At 44.2% G+C, this 20192-nt stretch overlaps 1 protein-coding gene across 6 annotated transcripts in view; it reads right to left on the bottom strand.

Moving 5' to 3' along the window:
* The window catches only part of CADM1 (cell adhesion molecule 1), a 158448-nt gene that overhangs the window by 41265 nt on the left and 96991 nt on the right, over nucleotides 1-20192 (bottom strand). For all 6 annotated transcript variants that reach the window (XM_052697456.1, XM_052697457.1, XM_052697458.1 and 3 more), the window contains exons 2-5: nucleotides 10627-10773; nucleotides 9184-9336; nucleotides 6274-6411; nucleotides 4342-4497 (exon numbers count right to left, since the gene is read on the bottom strand). In XM_052697456.1, the coding sequence (XP_052553416.1) occupies nucleotides 4342-4497; nucleotides 6274-6411; nucleotides 9184-9336; nucleotides 10627-10773 (594 nt within the window). The remainder of the gene's footprint in view (nucleotides 1-4341; nucleotides 4498-6273; nucleotides 6412-9183; nucleotides 9337-10626; nucleotides 10774-20192) is intronic.

Raw genomic sequence — 20192 nt, 5'->3', positions numbered from 1 at the left:
CACAACATATTGCAGCCATCCACTGCACAGGGCTGTGTGCTCACTGGCTATTAATCAAGCATGAAATTCCGTTGTTACTGTGAGTACACGGCACTATCTGTCAAACTCTGTTTGCTTTTAAAAAGCATTACCAGGAGATTTTCATAAATATTACAGAATGCTTGTTTGCAGAGATTTCTTTTTAATAACACACTCTGCGTTCATAGGGAAGCATTTATCTCAGAGCTTCACAAAGGGCCAGGCTGTGCCACATTACATATGCAATAAATAGCTTACTCCCTGAGTAGGACAAGTTAATACTCAGCATGAATACATCTTAGTCATCACTCTGCTGACTACAGCAAAACATCCCCTCCCCACAACCCACTACATGCACTGCTCAGATTCGGGTGAAGCTGCTATTCATTTTTTTCAACTTTAGCTTATGGTACAGTAATGAATTACCAGAATGTACTATGGACCCTTATCAGATCATGCAACAGTTTAATTATTTTGCCAGAGCAGGAGCAAAACAGCCCTTCCTATCTCTCAGGTTACAAAGAAAACAACTGTGCCTGTCCTTAAAGATTCTACACGCTCAGCACTGGAAGAGACACTTAGAAATAAGCAAGCAGAGAAGAGGACAACAAGAAGACAAATCACACCGTGGATAGAGAACAACTGCCTTGTTAAATGATGGCTATGGTGACACCAGGTTTAGTGCTGCACATGCATGGGGTGCTCCAAGATTCAACATTATCACAAACCCCACACATTAACTCTGCAGAGTCTGGAATCACCGTGCCCGTCTCCCTTCATGAGCACTATCTGCTGCTCTGTGGTTCAGGACAACTGGAGCAACTGCAGCCTGGGGTGCAGCCAAGGGCCAGCCTGAAATACGCTCCTGAAGTTACCCAGAAACCCTGAAGTTGGCAATTTCCTTTGAACTACATTGCAGGCGAAAATGTTGAAATGAATTGCTTTCAGAACACAGTGAAGGAGGTCACTTTGCAGACTTCCATTTTTGCACCAGTTTTGTTGTTTTTTTTTTCCCCTTTCTTTGCCAAGAAGAGCATTTCAATTAAACAGATGCTTATTTCAGGCAACGCCTCCAAACGCACCAAAACAAGAACGAGCATCCCCGATCTTCAGTGACACCTCAAGGTCCCTGAACCATATTTGGCACGCTTCTCCTTAAGAAAACTACTTGAGAAAGAGAAAATGTAATGTTTTGGACATAGAATAAAAACACTGGAGGGAGAAAGGACTGCAACCTTCCCACTGGGCTGCAATGGAGCCGGACACACACCCTGCACCCATCTCTGCTCTGCTTCCTCCATTTGGAAGCATCACAAAGGCACTGCTCCCACAAGGAGCACATGAGGAACAGCAGAAATAACCTTCTCTTGAAAAATGGCTGAGCTGTGTGGGAGTGTGACCTCTGAAAATACCTTTTTCTAATGTTTTTTTTTCATTTCAACATTATACAACCAGCACTGAGTTCACTGCCTGTTCCCTTTTGCAGGCTGCGCTTTGAGGAGTTTCCATGAGGACAAACACCCCCCCACCTCAAAACATGTTATTTCTGCTGTTTTCAGTGGTTTCGTTTTGTTTTTAAACTTTTAAATCATCTCTTCAAGAAAAATCTCTCCATGCCTTGAAATTGAGTCAGACAACAATACCTCGTTATCCAAGAAGGCTCCATCCATCATCCTCCCATCCTTCCCCAACATGCTCAGGTTGGAAACATTAAGTGCAGAGAAATACAACATGTGCTGAGAAAATACTTTACTACGTCCTGCTGGTGTGCCAAAAAGGTGGATCCGTTGTGCCCTTGGTACAGATAGGCAAGACTTAGAGGGAGAGAATGGAACAGCAGACATTTCAACCAACGTCGTGCAGCTGACTGATCTGGAGTTATGCCTCCGTGGCTGCAAGAGAAGCAGCAAAAACCAAATGCATTGGCCCGATGGGTGACTGCTAATCACTGCTTCTTTTGGAGGTATGGCATTTTGTGTGCCTGAAAAGTAAAAATGGTCAGTAGAAGTGCATCAACAGTCATCGGAAGGGATCCGGTGCTCTGATTGCAAGTCCCGTATCTAAAAAGCAACTGAGAAAGTATCAATTAAGCCTGATTGTCAAAGTTCCCCAAGAGGCTGAGTTCGTGCCAACAGAAGCACTGATTGAGATGCTGGTTGGTGAAGACAAGATTTTCCTCCTGCTCATAGTCTCCCTCAGTACTGAGCTGCAGTCATCAGATTAAAGCCAGAAAAGCTCAGGGGTAAAGGTTTGCTCTCCAAACTCCTTTTCTACCCTAGGTTCAGGTCCAGCAGGAAGAACCAACTGCTCATGCCTGGGTGTCCTCCAGCACATGAAGTCCCGAAGCCACTAATTGCTGGGAGCTGCAAGGTTATGACGTTACGTGTTTTTTTCTCCTGGTTCTCTTCTCTCAAGCCATCTGCTCCTGCCCACTAAAAAACTAACCAGACTAACACGGGTCAATTCCCCGTAAATATACACATAGCTTCTGTTAGCAAGCTCTGAGTTCAACTCCGACCAGAGCACTCAAAAGACCTTTTCATACCCACCCCCTCACCCTCGCAAGGAGGTGCTGTGTTAGTTCTACTCCAACAGGCACATGCTCAGCTCCAGGAACAACCACAGGGAACACTAAAATCAGTGGTAAGGGTAAAATCTTTGCAGCAGAAGCCTCCAACACATTATCAGAAGATCACATGCGTCCCAAAGGACATCCAAGTAACTGTATTTTACATGTGATTTGCCTTCATTGTATGAGCAACCCTGAAAAGACAGCAAATGAAAGCACTCCAAATGGGATTCATTTGATAGAGAGGAAAAACAGAACAGATTTTACTGTTTTTTTTTTGTCCTCCCCACAAACATTGATCCTCTCCCATCCATCAAAGTATTGGGGATTTCAGTGCAATGTCTAAAAGGAAGCCTAAAGGAAATCTGATGCCCTTTCAAACAAGGGGAAGAAACTCTGGAAGATTTCAATATCAACATAATAGGGGAGATAGGATTTTTTTTTTCCCCTGTTAAGTATTTGATCAAGCCTCACAAAGGTGCTAATGTATTATTAAAGCTAATGGAGCTCTACAAGAAATGTTAATGGACATTAAGTTTGCATAAATGAATTACACATTACCGCAGTCACAAGAAATCTAGTATCTGCCAATTTAGGAAGTATCTGATCATTTCTGTTTTCCTCATTACAGGAACATAACTTCACGCTAGTTTCAGAGATATGAGAATTGTAACCAAGACGTTCATAATGAAACTACATAACGAAGCAAATGAAATAAAATTAATACAACCTCCTCTTTCCCTTTCAGCGTAATGTTGCAGTCGATGTCAACCTGCAAAAATAAGCACTGGGAATCATCTGCGCAGCCCTGATTTTCTGAGGCACCAAAGCTATGCAGTGAGGACAGTCTCACTTTGGTTTTGGAGCTCTTTCTGAGCAGCAGCATATGCATAGAGCAGCTGGAAGTCAGGCACGTCTGCATTTGGGACCACAGGTATTTCCAGATAACTGCTCAGAGACCTTGTTAACGTCACATACAGCAGAACAGCTCCTAAACAAAGTGCAATGCATTATTAACACCCAACATGACGGGGACATAACAGTGAAAGTGGCTTGGCCTCTGTCAGGGATGCTACTAGAGATTCCATGCACTTCATCCTGCCCTACTTTAGAAAAACAGCTGCAGCTGTACGTTCACAATGCACAAAACCAATGCTTCTTTTGCACAGTGGCTTTTTTTCTTTCTTTTTTTTTGCAGTAAACTCACAATGGTGGCCAGTTATTTTTATGTGGCATCAGAGAAAAGCATTCAAAGAGATTTTTGCTAAAAAAAACCAACAACCTTCCAACCCCCTGAGATTTAGTCTGTTCTGACGATCATAACGCTCAGCCAGGAACTTTTTATGGTGCAAATCTGAAGTAAATGAAAGGGCTGGGGAAAGTCAAAACTTAACCAATTAAATGGTAAACAACACTCAATTTCAGTTTTTGAAAACAGGCCATAAGTTCCACCAACAGCCTCCACAGCTTCACCTAAACATACAGCAAGCAGTTCCTGAACTCTTCAGTGAGTAATTTTGTATTTTTTCACCCAGAGGGTGGTGAGGCACTGGCACAGGTTGCCCAAGGAGGCTGTGGATGCCCCATCCCTGCAGGCATTCAAGACCAGGCTGGATGTGGCTCTGGGCAGCCTGGGCTGCTGGTTGGCCCTGCACACAGCAGGGGGTTGGAACTGGATGAGCACTGTGCTCCTTTTCGACCCAGGCTCCTCTGTGATTCTATATGTTAAAACCATCAGAAGTTCTGCTACTCACACATGACTTCTAGGTAGCGTTGTGTCTGCAAGTCTTTGACAGCGGGGTGATCCACCAAGCAGATGACAGGGACCCCATCGTCCTCCCGCCCCACTTTCAGCAAAAGCTGGCTGGTCACTGTGTACATATCAGACCACTGCTCCACTTCTGACTTGCCTGGGGAGGAAATGGAAAAGAAGAGCAGAAAGCGATCACACGGATGCATCTATGCACATTCCTAACTTCTGTGCCCAGCTGACACGCTGCCTTCATACACTTGTTTCCTTTCTTTAGACACAAGGCTTTATGGCAGGGAGGTATGTGGGGATGGAGCAACACACCTCCCCGCAAAGTTGTTTCTGATTAAAATCTACCATATACTATCACAATGATTAACAATCCCTTTACACCATCCCCAAATCCCTGAACTCTTCAATCAATGGAGTTACAAATCCCCTCCCACTTTGGAATCAACGATTAGCTAGAAAGGTGATTAAACAGATTAACTTAATTAAAAGTCATATTGATAGGCTGAAATATTTCAGCTGTACTCCAGAGAGAGTAACCATGAGAGTAACGGCAGGATTTACCACCTGAAAGGTGATGTGATACACAACACAGAACCAAGAAAGGAAAGAAGAGACAGGAGAGAGGATTTTGCCATGCCTTCTGCAATCACTTGCTGACAGTGTTCCTCCACTGTGCTTCCAAATACTCTTATCTGTGGCTTTTTATTTAAGAACCCAGATTGCACGGTCAGAATGTTAGGAGTAACTTGCAACAGAGGTCTTTCAAACACAAAAATATTTCAGGATAAATACATTTGAGTAAAACATGAGGAGAGCTGCAGAAAGTGACTTCCCTTTATGCCTAGAGGAAATCTATTCTCAACCCAGTATTTCAGTTTCCTGACTTCTGTTTAAAAAACATCCAAAGACTCCACAGGGTGAACTGGTATTTCAAGAAGCTACTACTCAGCCCAGCAGTCTTCAAAGCTAAAGCAAAACTGGGATTCAATTGCCAACGCAAGAAAACTCAATCAAGAAGCTGGACAGGTCAAGCATGAAGGGTCAAAAACTATTGCACTGCTGCCAGCCAGAATAGGAAAGAAAACCAAGAAAGAGATCATTTGAAGATCTGTGTAACGTTTAGATGACAACAGGTGCTGGAAATCAGTGGGGCACCACTTCAAGCAGCAGCAGGTTTGCATTCCACCTTTATCAGCATACGCTCAGCATGTGTCATACTCAGATGCTTGTAGGTGTTGTACTTAAATAGAGGATTTTATCTTGCCCTTGTAGGGGGGTTGCATTTAAAGTAATGAGTCTGGACTTCTGTAGAGAGCCCTTCACTGTCTCAGCGCAAAGGTGTTGTCAACCAAGCTCACATCTACATGCAGACTTAAAAACTAACAGCATGACACATGCAATCAGTGTCAGCAACTCGACTGTGCTAATACCAGGAGCAACCAGGCTGAGGGGAGTAGGAGAAACACTTCTTGTATGAATATGCAACTGAACACAGGAAAAATACTCCATAAACAAAAGAGTGAGGTATGAAGATGAACTGAAAGTCAAAGCACAGCTCAAAGCACAGTCAATCTTACTCATACCTAAAACAGGGCAGAAAAACACAAACAGGCAGAGAAATAAATTCTCCGCGCAGCTTTAGGGCTCCTCGAGGTCACCTGCAGTTACAGAAAGGCTCCAGATCCCTATACTTAAGTCTGGCAGGTAGGCAGAGGACAACACGAAGTTCAGCCCTTCTGTGTTAAAGGATAATTTATGTCTGCCCACATACTCCTTTGTTCCTGAGCTGGCGTTTAAAACAGCTTGCTTTCTTCTTTCTTTTTTTTAAGGAGACAACAGAGAGCAAGCAGACAATGTTACATAAATCATTTCAGCATGTGAAAAGGAAAGAAAGAAAAAAAGGTGATTGGGAGGATGCACATACCAGTCAGCTCCTTGTTTCCTTTGAACCATCTGATGGTGGTTGCTGGTCTGCTGGCCATGGCAGTGCAGTTCAGCTCAATCTCTTCTCCCTCAACAGCAATTTCTTTCTGGATATCAATGACCAAATTGCGTGGTGGGACTAAAATGAAAGAGAAATAAAACAAAAACCAAAATCACAACACATGCCTGATGAAAAGGCAAGTAAGACGTTTTCTGATCGCTAACACAAGACAAGAAAGACTTCTGAAAAACCCATAAAGCCTACTGGAGCACACTAGCCACCAGCATTTACTTGATCTTTCAATCGATCAAGTCCTTTGATAGATGGTTTTGCAGTAATCAGAGTAAGCGCCTTCACTCTCCACCTAATAATCAGAGTGGTTTCACAAATTATCACTTATCAAATCCTTATCTTTCAGTTCTGCCTCCTACCAAGGCACCGCTCTGCAGAAGAGCCTGAATCTTCCACGGCACTCAGTTGTGTACGCTGCTATTTAAAAATACAGTTTGACTTCACGCACATTTCTCGACTTGTGCTGACAGGGAGAGGAAACACCAAAGCTGACATTTGGAAGCGCATTACTTACCGCAGTTCTAACCTCGGAAGGCAATTTTTCTCTCCTGCTGTTCAGTTTCAAGTCTCAGCCTTAAGGAGTGGAAGCAGGCCAGCGACCATCAAGCTCATTGAAAATGCTCAAAAGGCAACGAGCACAGGAGCACATGGGACTGCAGTCACCAAACTAAACCCAAAAGCACCCCAGGAAGAGGAGACAGTCAACTGTGCAGCCAGTGCCCAACTCTTGCACCGCACGGCAGCCTCCTTAGGATGGTAATTGCCCATCCTCCCCACTTTCCTCTACAGATCAAGAGTCCTGCATGAAACATAAGGCAGTAATATTCAGAAACAGGCCAGAGCTTCAGCCTGCAGCCTAACACAGAGTCGTGACAAACAAGCTTAACAGTGATGACACAGAAGCAAGGAGTCTCTCCCCATGGAAGCACCAGTAGCTGGAGAGTGAGAAAAAATGAACATCAAGAGTTCACGTGGCGTGGAGTTGCACTCACAGGGAAAAAAAATGAGAACTTCCAAAGGAAACTCAACTTTGCTCTGATCGATGTGATTAAGCAACTGTATAGTTCAAATGTGACTAACGCGTTTTTCAGCTAATGAAGAACAAATATGTATAAATATCATCCAGATGATCAAATGGACTAATTAGTCACTTGTGGCTTTTCTGTAAGAAGAACAGAACAGACTACATATTGGAGATTTTCACATGTTCCAATTAAGCATGAATAAATCTACATATAGTCTCACTGAAGGCATTAAAGTCGCGGGGAAGAGGAGGGAAGAACATTACTGAAGGAAAGGAAAGCGTGAAGCTCTCTTCTAACACTGACTACAAAGAAGGATGCCTCAAAACTTTGTTCTGCTCGCCAAAGAGAAGCAGATCAGCAAAACTACTCTTCGATAGGACTTAAAATATAGAGGAGACTGAGTAATGACTAAGAGATCTTTGGTGGAGAATGAATCCCCAGGAGAACCGACGATGTACTGACATGGATAACTACTCCCCAGCCCAGTCCCATTTTTTCTCCTAATCGGAGAGTCAATAATATGGAAGAAAAGACAGACATGTTATCCTTGGCTTTGCACATCCTGTCTCGAAGTACAAATGTTAGCTAAGATAAACACTTCCCACCTCAGCCTTCTAATAATAAACATCTATCTTTATTGCCTGCCCTGTGAACTATGGCTTTGCCTGAGCACGTGATGAAGGCTCACAGGAAAGGCTCACAGCTTTATGAATGCCAGGGAGAGGCAGGCACACACTGGTCATACTGAACATCTGAAACGAACTGAAGCAAAAGACCTACAAAAGAAAATAAATCAGACTTCTCCTTGAATTCTAAAGCCTAACGTGTGTTAAAAGGAAAACCACCAAAACCCAACTGCATTACATCTCCCACTTGGGAGACATGCAGTCCCAGCTTACAGATGAATCAAGTAAATAGCATTATTTCAAGTTAAGTAGGGAAATTAAATACAACACAGTATTTTTGTTTAGGTGTGATTACTGAGAAAAGCTGGAATAGAGCTCCTCATCCACATGGAAACTGGAAACTATTAGAAGTTAAAAGCTGTTGATAAACGTAACAGCTGTAGTAGAACCGCTTATAAACATTATTTAAGCAACATATAGAAACGTAAGAACCAAATCTCATTAAATAAAAGGAGAAAGATTTAAACTAATCAGCAAGTGAGATCTCACATCATATCATCCTCCGTGATTCAGGTTCTCCTATTAATAGAATCTTAAAAGCCACAGCTAATCTGCAGAACGAGCGCTAATAGCGTGAGCTGCTATTATTGGTAACCACAGCCTTACAGCTGCACATCCACCACAGCCCTGCAAAGCATCAAGAGAAGGCAAGGCAAGAGCTCAGCGTGACCTGCTGTGAACGTATTTTGGCTGGTGGGAATGGGAGGGATGAGACAGAATTAACTTCAACTCTTCAAACAGCAGTTCCTAAAGCAGTGAGCAACTTTAGGATGGGGAGCGAAAGACTTTATTTTCCATTAAGCGTGAAAAAAAATTGCTACAATTAATAGGAAACTATCACTTCCCATTAGCTGGCTTTCCATTTCGCTGGATAAGTCAACAGAGAAACATGCAAAACTTATGCATCTTCATATAGTAGGAGGTTCCTGAGCTACGCTGTTGGTAATAATTGCCCTTAAGGAATATCGCGGATGGGCAAAGATGCTGTCTATCTTCATTATAATATCATCCTTCACATCCCCGAGTTTGGGAATATTGAGTGTACGATCAGATCAGTCTGACCACTGAAAGCACAAAATTCATCAGCAATTAGAGAGGTTCGCCACGAGCACCCGTAGGGTCCTTACCAAGCACTGTGATGGTGGTGTAGATTTCCTGTGGGGGATCTGTGTAGAGCTGGCAGAAGTACCGTCCTTCATCAGAAATAGAGACGTTTGTCAGCGACACTCGGAGCTCGCTGTTGGAGAAATTCACCAGCTGAAACCTGCTGTCCTTCAGTGCTGTGGAGCAAAGGGATCGTCAGCGGCGACAGATGCAGAAGCCCCTCTTCCCAACACAAAGTCAAAAGTCTGCAGAGATCTGAGCAGCATCTAAAGCAGCTCCTGCCTGTAGCTGGAATCCTGCTCTTGAGTTACAGCTGGGATCTATCGAATGCTTCTGTTCTCAAATCGTTACCAAGAATCAACAGAAGTAAATCAGCCAGGCACAGCATCAAGGCTTAGTTTCAGAGGTGCCAATGGAGTAAGGCTGGGTGTTAGGAAAAACTTATTCTCCGAAAGAGTGGTTGGGCACTGGGATGGGCTGCACAGGGGGGTGGGGGGGTTGTCACCATCCCTGGGTGGGTTCTAGAACCATGGGGATGTGGCACTGGGGAATGTGGTGGGAATGGTGGGATGGGGATGTGAGAGATCTTTTCCAACCTCAATGATTCTATGGCTCAGACAGCTTAATGATGCAGAGGTAAACTGCCTATTGTGAAAATCCACTCCTATACGTCTGCATTTCAGACTGTGTGCAGCGAGTAAACCAGGGGCAGCATGAAAAATAAAAGAAGTAGGGAAAGGATAATTTAACATTTGTTTCCATGACCAGTAGTGGCTGTTTAGAAATCTGGAAACTGAATGTTTCAAATCTTACCAGCAAACATAGAGACCACAAATGTCAGCACAAGTGAAACAAGCCAGGCTCCACAGCCTGCAGGTAGACAGGGCACAAGGTGTTTCAGGAGAGAACGTGCTCTGCCAGACGTTCCTATAACACCCAGTACAATGTCCCAGTGTCTCTGGTCCCCGCTGTGACACTACAGACCATTTTAAACATCTCATTCCAGCTATGATGAGGTGGTATGGTCACGAGAGGAAACAAAGCCAGGTTTGCTCAGCAGACCCCATGGTGATTGGAGATTTTGCTTTGGCTATAATGAGGCAGAGATCATCTTGAAAATTTCAGCTTTGCCACCAAACAGATTACCTCTGAGAACATTACACTGTCTCTGCTTTGCCCTGTTCAATTTGTTTGTGTCAGCTAAATATTTGGCACTCAATTGCAATTCACCCTGAATTACTACAATCAATTCCTATTGCAAAGAAGATGGTCTGACTTTTAAAGGGGTCCATCAAGGTTTCCATTAAGGAGAAAGATTATGATTGCCTGTCTGATCTGCCCTCTAAAGAATTGACTAAACTTTAAGTGTCCAACATAAAATTAGAAGATCTCAGCATATCCTTTATCCTAACTGCGAGCAAAGTGCAGGAAAAGTTGTTACCAAATAATAAAAAAATGGAACTTACGTCTGAAATCTCTGAAATAAATCGTCTGTCTGTTGGGATTGAGGAGCTGAATCACGGAGTCGTCGCTGTTTTTGACTCGACAGCTGATGGTGGCAACGTCCCCCTCCACTACCGTCACATCTTCTGTTACCAGGTTCTGGCCATCACCTTAGGAAGGAAAGGAAGAGGAAATATGAAAATCATAAGCGACGTCTGAAAGTTTCATTTGGAATACTCAAGATGGCAACACCAGGAAATTTGAGGATGGATTTCCTCCTCTTGACCATCCTGGAAACAACTGAATTAAAGAGGAGTAATTGGAAGAGAGGTCCATGATGGGAATAGTGGAAAAATGACTGCTGTACAGCTAATTGCTTGCCAAATGACCACCGTACGGCCTCATTACAGAGATCTCTTGGAAAGAGTCCAGCGGAGGGCCACAAGGATGGTGAAGGGCCCGGAGCATCTCTCCTATGAAGAAAGGCTGAGTGAACTGGGTCTGTTCAGCCTTGAGAAAAGAAGGCTGAGAGGGGACCTGATCCAGGTCTATCAGTACCTAAGGTGTGGGGGGCAGAATGGCGAGGCCGGATTCTTTTCAGTGGTGAGTGGAGACAGGACAAGGGGAAACGGCTGGAAACTGTAGCATAGGAAGTTCTGCACCTGTGCACAAGAACTTCTGTACAGTGAGATGAGGAGCACTGGAACAGGCTGCCAGGGAGGTGGTGGAGTCTCCTTCTCTGGAGATGTTCAAGACCTGCCTGGATGCCAACCTGTGCGACCTGCTATAGGGAACTGCTTTGGTAGGGGGTTGGACTCGATGATCTCTGGAGGTCCCTTCCAACCCCTACAATTCTGTGATTCTGTGATTACAGAGCAAACAAGTCACTTCATTCCCTCTATTTTAAATAATGACCAAAAATGATGAGCAGGGAAAAATCTCCCTGGACTTATCCACCTCTCCATGCCTTATTCCTCATACCAGTCCCAGGAGCAGATGTTCCATGCCATGTGCATGAGAACAGCAGAAATTTCCTTCCTCCCTTAAAAAGATGAATATTGTTAAATTACCTTAAAAGAAAAATCTGCTTTCGGAAGCATCTGTCCTTTGACTTCAGCAGATATGCTTTTGTGAACTGGTTTTCGCTTACTACATCTCATCAGTGGGTGCTATTAATGTCCAGAGGTGGGAAAGACGAACTCGATGCAATTATGCCGTGGGAGTCTTGTAATCATTTACAGGTCACCACCTCCAAACTCTCTCTCTAATGAATTGAATCATTGCATCAGATGCACATGGAGAAATCTGGTTCGCGTTATAAAGAATGCAGAGGACCTTGATTTGAAAAAAAAAAAAAAAAAAAAAGAAGCATTTTGCATTTCATGTTTTCCACACCTTCTACGTCAGGTTACAGCAAAGCAGAGCTCTGTTGGAGAGGGGAAGAGGAACCAAAGCCCCTCCTGTGGGCAGCTCACAGCTTGTCTGCCTCCTGCATGGACATGGGGAGAACCGCAATGCAGCTTCACTTGTAGGTGGCCCAAGGAAGGGGGAGAAACTTTGAGACTCAAAATACCCAGAGATGGTTGTTATGCTCTGGTTTGTCTTTTTACTTGCCTTTTCTCCACCTTTTTTTAGTGAACTGCTACTGTACTGACCATGGTCAAACCTCTTGGGTCACCCAGCCACACAAATGTGCTACCAACAGCCCCACTATGATTTTCTTCAACACTTCCAACCACGGCAGCACAAATGTTTGTCACATACAGCTTACCTAAGCAAAGCTAGGGGATGCAATAGCATCACTCACTTAGGAACTTATACCACCGCGATATAAGACTTTACACACAGCCAACTGGGTCTGATGCTGATCACAGACTGCTGTGGGTAGCACACCAACGACCAGAAGTGATCCTCAGCCCCCACCTGCCCACAGCCAGGCTCCAGCAGAGGCTGCGCTGCAAGATTCCAGCAGCAGTGCAAGCCAAAATCAGGGCAACCTAATGGAGATGTGGTGTCCCTGTTCACTGCAAGGGAGTCGGACCTGATGGCCTTCAGAGGTCCCTTCTAACTCTAAGGATTCTATGATCCTATGATTCCATTCTATTCACCACTAACTGCTCCCAGGGAATGATTTTATCAAACCCATTCAAAACAAGGTTCTTGCACAAGGATCAGCTTGATATGTTCTCATAAATGCAATATTCGCTACAAATCATTAACAAAGCTATTAAGACTTGATTTCCATCTAAGCAATTACTGCGAGCATATTTTTTTACATTTACTTTAAAAGACTCAATCCTATTTTCAATTCATTAAACTGTTCCTTGCATTTACTGAGTTTTACATCAGCTTGGAAGCCTATTTGAATTAATAAAAATTACAGTAGAAGTAATTTAGAAATAAATTATTTGAAGTTTAAGCCACTGAAGCTTTTCATGCTGGAATGCTGCTACGTTAAGCCTGCTGACTGATTGCTTTGGAAGTCCAGCATCGAGGTCCAGGCCGGCGTCAGGATCTGACTCAAGGAATATTTGCACACCCGCAGGCTTTGGGGTTAATGAGAGGCACAGGGCACACGAGGACAACACCCCACAGTCTGACACAGCCATCAGCTCAACCGTAGTTGATTTCTGTGTATTTATTCTGAACCAGAGGGCATCCCATCCGGCTGTTGTTTGCACAGATTCCTTTGCTCTGCTGACCTAAATTTGTTTGCTTAACTAACAGCACAAGGCAGTACGAGTTAAAGCTTTTGGTTATCTGCATTCACATCTGCTCCCAGTTACCAAGAACAGCATCAATTACAAACTTCAAATTAAATAAACATGCAGTGTGAAGCGAGAACTCTCTAGACCCATTTTCACTTAAACATTTCGGGAAGTTATTTGCTAATATTTACCAGCGCTATGCAAGCATTCCAGGGAGTATTACTTTCACCAAAATACAGACATTTAAAGCACCACAACGTCTTTTAATGGCATATTTGGATAGAGAGGGGGAGAATCATAGCATGGCTCAGGTTGGAGAAGAGCTCAAAGCCCACCCAGTGCCACCCCCGGCCGTGGGCAGGGCTGCCCCCCACCAGCTCAGGCTGCCCAGGGCCCCATCCCACCTGGCCTGGAGTGCCTGCAGGGATGGGGCACCCACAGCTTCTCAACATCTACAACTTGTCAGTTTTTGAACTGTACAGACATCAAATGGAATCACAGAAAGAGAGTGAAAAAAAAAAAAATAAAAGAAAGAAAGAAAAAAAAGGAAGGCTACTACTGATAAAGAACTCTCCTCAGTGCTCTGTAACATAAGGGACAGATTCAAAGATCAGACTTCGTATTTCAAACCTGGGTAGGATTGATTAAATCTCAATTTTGCCCACATAATTCACTTCCCTTTGGGCTCTGTTTATAAAGCTATGAAGAGAATCGAGCCTCTGTTTCCAGCAAGGTGTTTGAATCCCTTAGCATGCACACAAGGAGATCGAGCCTAGCATGAAAAAAGTGGAAGTGAAAAAACTGCAGCCATTTTCTGAAGTCATTAAGGCCATAGAAAAAGAGAACAAAAAATTGCAAATGAAAATCAGTTTTTTTAAGCCCTACCCACACTCAGCAGGCAATCTTTCTGCCTGTGCACACACATAACCTGTGCTCACAGGTAGGCAGTTCTTCAAAACATGCTTTCCTGGACTGAGCTTCTCATCGCTGCCTACACAAACTGGATGACTTACACCTGACGTAAGATGCAAGAATATTCTTGAGCTGAAGTGTAACACATTGCTTTTGAGAGAGGAAAACAGGAACGTGAGATGAGCCAGCTTGTGAGATGGGCTTCAGGGGGAACTGCTGTATGTGGAACTGCCCCATCCCTGCAGGCATTCAAGGCCAGGCTGGATGTGGCTCTGGGCAGCCTGGGCTGCTGGTTGGTGATCTGCACACAGCAGAGGGTTGGAACTGGATGAGCACTGTGCTCCTTTTCAACCCAGGCCATTCTATGATATACACGCATCATACATGTATAAAATCAATGAGCACATGGAATAACCAAAACAGATACAATGTAAGGGAAAGCAAAAAAATGCTCTGTGTGTCTCCTTTACTGTATCAAGCAATTCTTTGGCTGTGCAATGTAGAAAACCTACGGGAAGGAAGGACAAGGTGAAGGGAAGTAATGCACTCAGGGAAAGATTTTGGCTAGAAGCTAAACAATTTTTACACTTGTATTTCTGGATTGGACCACTGCAGTATTTGTTTCTAAGGCTGCAAAGAAAGAAGACTTTGAACAGCAAATTGTGTTAGAACAAGTTTCTCTTAGGTGGGCACAGTGCAGGGACCTTGGCTCATATGCAGTGGTAACATTGAAAATTAATTCTTTTTTCCACTTGCAGCACATCAGGATGGAGTGAAGAATCGGGGGAGGAGATGGAAAGATGAGAAATACGTGCTTGTGAACATGCCTCTTCAATTCCCAACACAACACCAGCCACAGGTACTCATCATGGCTGATAGCACTGCTGATTCCATACACAGAAAACAGAAACGCTTTTCAAAAAAGAGTAATTTTCATGAAACCTCAACTATGTAAACTCACAGAATTCCTCTTAATAAATTGAGTCAAGGGAAAAAAATAACAACCAACCAACCAGAAACCTACACTGAAATATACAGAGTATTTGTTTGTGTCTTGGAGGAAAAACATGACATGATGATCAATTCACAGAATTAATGTAATTTTGATGTCAAAACTTACCAATTTCAGCTATCTAAGAAGAATGAAACGATTAAACAACCAACTAAGGGTTGAGAGAAGCATTGTAGAAGGGTTATAAACACCTTGCAACCTTCCTACATCAGAGGCTTTGTTTCCTTGTCACTGCTATTCCACCAAGCAGCTCCTGTGCTCTTCCCACTCATCACAAAGACCAGCATCCCCACGAAGCATTACAATCTGCCTCTTCAGAAAGACCACAGAAACAGAACAGGCATTCTGCAGCCATCAGAAGCTATGGAGCAGCAAGGAGGAGGAAAACAAATCGCCATTGACTTGGCGATTTGGCTTTAAGGAGATGGGACAGAAATGACGACGGCGTGCTGAAAGCAAGTTGCTGGAGCTCAGTGCATCTGGCCCTGCAGGCTGTTCTAACACAGAGCCTCGTCACACTCGAACTTTCGAGAAGAATGGACAATCCACACTAATTGTGTCGGCAACAAAAGGCAATTGCTTCCCACAGAGTTAATTTCATGACATCTTTTCATGCACAAGAGAATGGTAGCAATTTTAGATCGGGCTGTCTACGAAATTGTACGTGCACGTAAGAGCATGAGACACAGCTTATGGCACGTAGGAAAAATGTGCTCAAGGAACGAGTCCTAAGTCAGTGCCTTTGCACTGCTTTGCTCACGGAGCTGATGTGCACTAAGATGCACCATTCTGCCTCCATGAGCAGCACAACTCCAGACTCAGACACTGACTGCACCAGCTTCAAGGGCACCTGTTAGTATTGACAGGCTGAGGGAGTGTAATTGCACTATTATTAGTCTCTTCGCATCTCCCAGTCCATTCTGTCTGCCAAAGAGAGATGCTGAAAGCCTTGCAAGTTGAAAGCTGCGAGTGACACAGCAGCAGGGCTGAGTGCTGGTGTGCAGCAGGCATCACCTTTGAGCATGCATCCATGGCACTAAGCTGGAGCATGCGACCTTGGCCAGAGACACCACGTTGGAGCACGTTTCCATTGCCAACAGAGACACCACGTTGGAGCATGTGTTCATTGCCAATAGAGACACCATGTTGGAGCACGTGTCCACAGCCATCAGACTCCACAGTGGAGCATGTTTATGGCCACCAGACACAGCACTGGAGCACATGTCCATGACCACCAGACACCACGTTGGAGCACATGTCCACAGCCATCAGACTCAGCACCGGAGCACTCATCCACGGCCACCACAGACACCACTTCAGAGCATGCTCAGCACCCACAGCCATCCCAAGCACCACAAAGGAGCATGTGTCTGCATCCACCACCATCACACAGAGCGGGGAGGTGGGAGATGGGCACAAGAGGTGCCCAGAGCTCACACTTATACCTTAAGAGAGCCCCCAATGAGTGGAACACATTTTGCTCAAGGTACAGCTGTGAACAGATGACAACAATAACACTGAACAATACCACATCGTGAAAATTACTCATATTTCTGCTGAAGAAGCCAAGGGGTTTTGGCCTATAATGTGAGAAGAGCAATTTCTTAGCATAAAATTGGGTTTCTCAGCCCCACCAGCCCGCTGTGAGGATCTGCTCACTTCAGCTGGCTGCCAGTTACTGATACCTTTCCGCCCTGAAGTCTTCCTTTTGTGCCCAGGTAAAAATAATAATGGAAACCCTCCAAAGCCACAGAATCTGAAGCTGCGCATGGATGTTTAGGAACAATTATTCTTCCAATTTCATTCTCAACCTTGAAGAAAAAAATTATTTTCAACCAAGATTTACATCTAACATTTTGAAAGAGCAACTTTCTTTTCTAATAAGATCTAATTACCACTTTTGTGACCTTCAGTCAAGTATCTCTGAGATTTTCCTGCATTCAAGTAGCTCTTACTGTCTCTTCAAAACCTCCTCTATGGCGAGCAACTGTCTTAGCATGGCCAAAATGCAACTGTACCTCCTCTGGGAAAGAGCTCTTCAAACAAAAAAAAAGTACTGCTGGCAAACAAACAGAACTCTAGAAAATCTCATTTTCAAGTTTGTTTTGCTGTCATCTCCAATAAGCTGATGTGAAGTTGTGCTCTGTGTAAAATCCCCACGTTCTGTGAGTGACAGCTACTTCAGAGCACAGCATCCACTGCAGCCTCAGAACCCAACGGAGCAGACGGCGCTCAAAGGAAATGGAGGAAATGGGATATAAGCATCTCCACTTCTGCGTCTGAAGTTCTGACTACAGCAAATTGATATGGTAATGCTCACGTTGCATTCGTGTTTGCTTTCAAATTTTCATGCGTGTTATTCTTCCTCGACCAAAAAAAAAAAAAAAAGCATGAATTAAAAAGGGTGGCTTTGATGAGGGGCGCTGATTTCCACGTCCATTCTGTCGCTGTGAGTTTTGGTAGCACCTCATGTGTTCACTGTGGAAGAGCACAAGCTAAAAAAGTTCTTCTGCGGTGGAAAAAAGGAGGTGGGGGATTAATATTCACAGAAACTATTCCCCAACTTCCAGTATCTGTAAAAACACAGCTATTGCCTGTCACTAATGAAGCACATCAATTAAGGAACTACTTGGCATTAAGTACAATGCTTCTGTTTTTCCAGCTAGAGAACAATTCTTCGGTAAGGTTCATCACTTCTCAGAAGGTGAACTGAAAAAGATAGGGAGACCAGATGAAAGCTCCATACTAACTTATAAGAAGAGCCAGGGTCAGCCCTAAATGCAGCAATGGTGGGAGACGCCTTCTCTTCACCCACCTTCCATTGCGTTCCATTCACTCTGCTTGGTTTTCTAAGGGCTGCTTTGGTATTAGGAAGAATTTCTTCTCAGAAAGAGTGGCTGGGCATCAGCACAGGCTGCCCAGGGAGGTGGGGAGGTCATCATGCCTGGAGGTGTTCAAGGAAAGGGAAGGGGGAATACATAGGGCTATGGTCAGTGGGCAGTGATGGTGGATGGTTGGACTGGACGATCCCAGAGCTCTTCTCCAACCTTTATGATTCTGTGACGCCCTTCTCTGACATCACCCAATCTGCACACATTAATTTTGGATGACCAATAATCCAACTGGACTACTGCAAGCCACGCCACCACTGGGCCTGGCCACCACAAGTCTTCCCATTCTCTTATTCACTGTGAATTTCAGCAAGTTTCTCTGACATTTTCTGCAGGGACAAAAACACTTCCACCATTCAGCAAGCTATTTAATTTTCTTGTCATACGCTTTACTCAACCTCTGTAATTGCAGGAGCCTATTTCCCTCTCTTCTCGATACATATTTTAACAAGTGTACACACGTGTGAATGCTTTCAGCACCTTTCATCGCTGATTCACCCAGCGAGGCACAGCAACCCTCTGCCCAGCTCTCACTGAGCCGCAGCCAACATTCCTCCACTGAAGTGCTCTCCTGGCTTCAGAGAGAATAAGCAAGATGGTGCTAAAAAAATTGCTTATTATGGAGAGCGTGTTTGTGTTAAGAATTACACACTTCAGGAAAATATACTGCGAATTTGAGTAAGTTGTGCAGAGCTATTAAATTTCTGGAGGAAAGGAAAAAAAAAAAAATACGCTATAGCCACCTTTAGTGCTTTTCTTGTTTAAAGAGTAAGAATAAAAGATGACAATAGCTCCAAACTGACACTGAGGGTTATATTTACTTTAAACATTTGTGAATTTCTGCATGATGAAATTGCATCGGGGAATTCTTTCTGCTGGCGTGCAACTGGAATGGTATAAAGATAGAAAACTGATTTGAAATACTGCTAAAGCAACATAGCTGGCTAAGTATTGTTAGTCCAAAGGCGAGCGGTCCCTTTGCTGAATCACTCTCCATCTGAATTATTAAATTTCTCAGCATTCTTTACTCCCAAAGCTGCTGGAAGAGCCCTGTTTCTGACTGGCTGCCCCAGCCCCAGGAGTTTTGGGAGCCCTGTTTGCAAAGGGAGCGTGGAGCACACTGTGCTGCTGCAGCACGGAGCCATGGGATGGATCCAGGAGTGGGGCAGCAAACACAAGGGCCAGCCCAGCACCACCCCTGCAAAATATCTGCTTTGAGGTTAACGCATGGGGAGAGCATCAGTCTTTCATTCTGCACCACTTGCTAGGAACAACCAAGCAGTCCATAGCTCATGCAAACGATTGGCATCTTATATACTGCATTTGGGAATAAAACCCCTTTACCTATAATGAAAACCTACACACGTTTGGCTGAAGCATCTCTCAGCCCAAAGCATTTCCTGACTTGACCACGTCCGTCACCGCCCCGCCAGCCTCCCCTCTCACTGCCTCCCATTACCAGCAACCACACCAGCTCAGATTTATCATCTGTCACCTGTGTTGGGATTAGATGTCATGCTTGTCTTTCTATTACTCAGATATTGATAGATAAAATTCCGCGGCCATACACTGCCTGTCCCCTCAAAGGTTACCATCAGAGGATGCTCAGAATCAATACAGATCTTATCTGCCACTGCCTTCGGTGGGGCTCTGCAAACAAGGCTCACGGGAACGCAGCACACAGGAATCCGTCATGGCTCTCAGGATTAATGCAGCTTGTTGCAACACAGCCCGTTGTTCCACAGATCTGTTTCTTCTCATTCCATGTTTCTAACCAAATAAAGTCTCATAAGAGAACATAATTTACAGCAATCGCCAGAAATTCTGCCTTTCTGAATATGACCACGCAGAGCAAGAACCCTACCAGTCACTCTCACCACAATGATGGCTAAAAGCACAATTTATATGTTTTGCTGCCACGGCTAAGTTGGAAAGCTGCTGGCTGTATTTTTCCTCTTTCAGAACTCATTTCTTACCTCATCTGGCAGCTCACGTATATAAATGGTGTTGATACTGCAGCCTTTTATTTATCTATATTTACAGGTAGGGATGCTTTGCCCTGTTTA

This window comes from Tympanuchus pallidicinctus, unplaced genomic scaffold (assembly GCF_026119805.1).
Source record: "Tympanuchus pallidicinctus isolate F22 unplaced genomic scaffold, pur_lepc_1.0 scaffold30, whole genome shotgun sequence".
In the NCBI taxonomy this organism is placed as follows: domain Eukaryota; kingdom Metazoa; phylum Chordata; class Aves; order Galliformes; family Phasianidae; genus Tympanuchus; species Tympanuchus pallidicinctus.
This window is presented reverse-complemented; position numbering and strand designations above follow the sequence as displayed.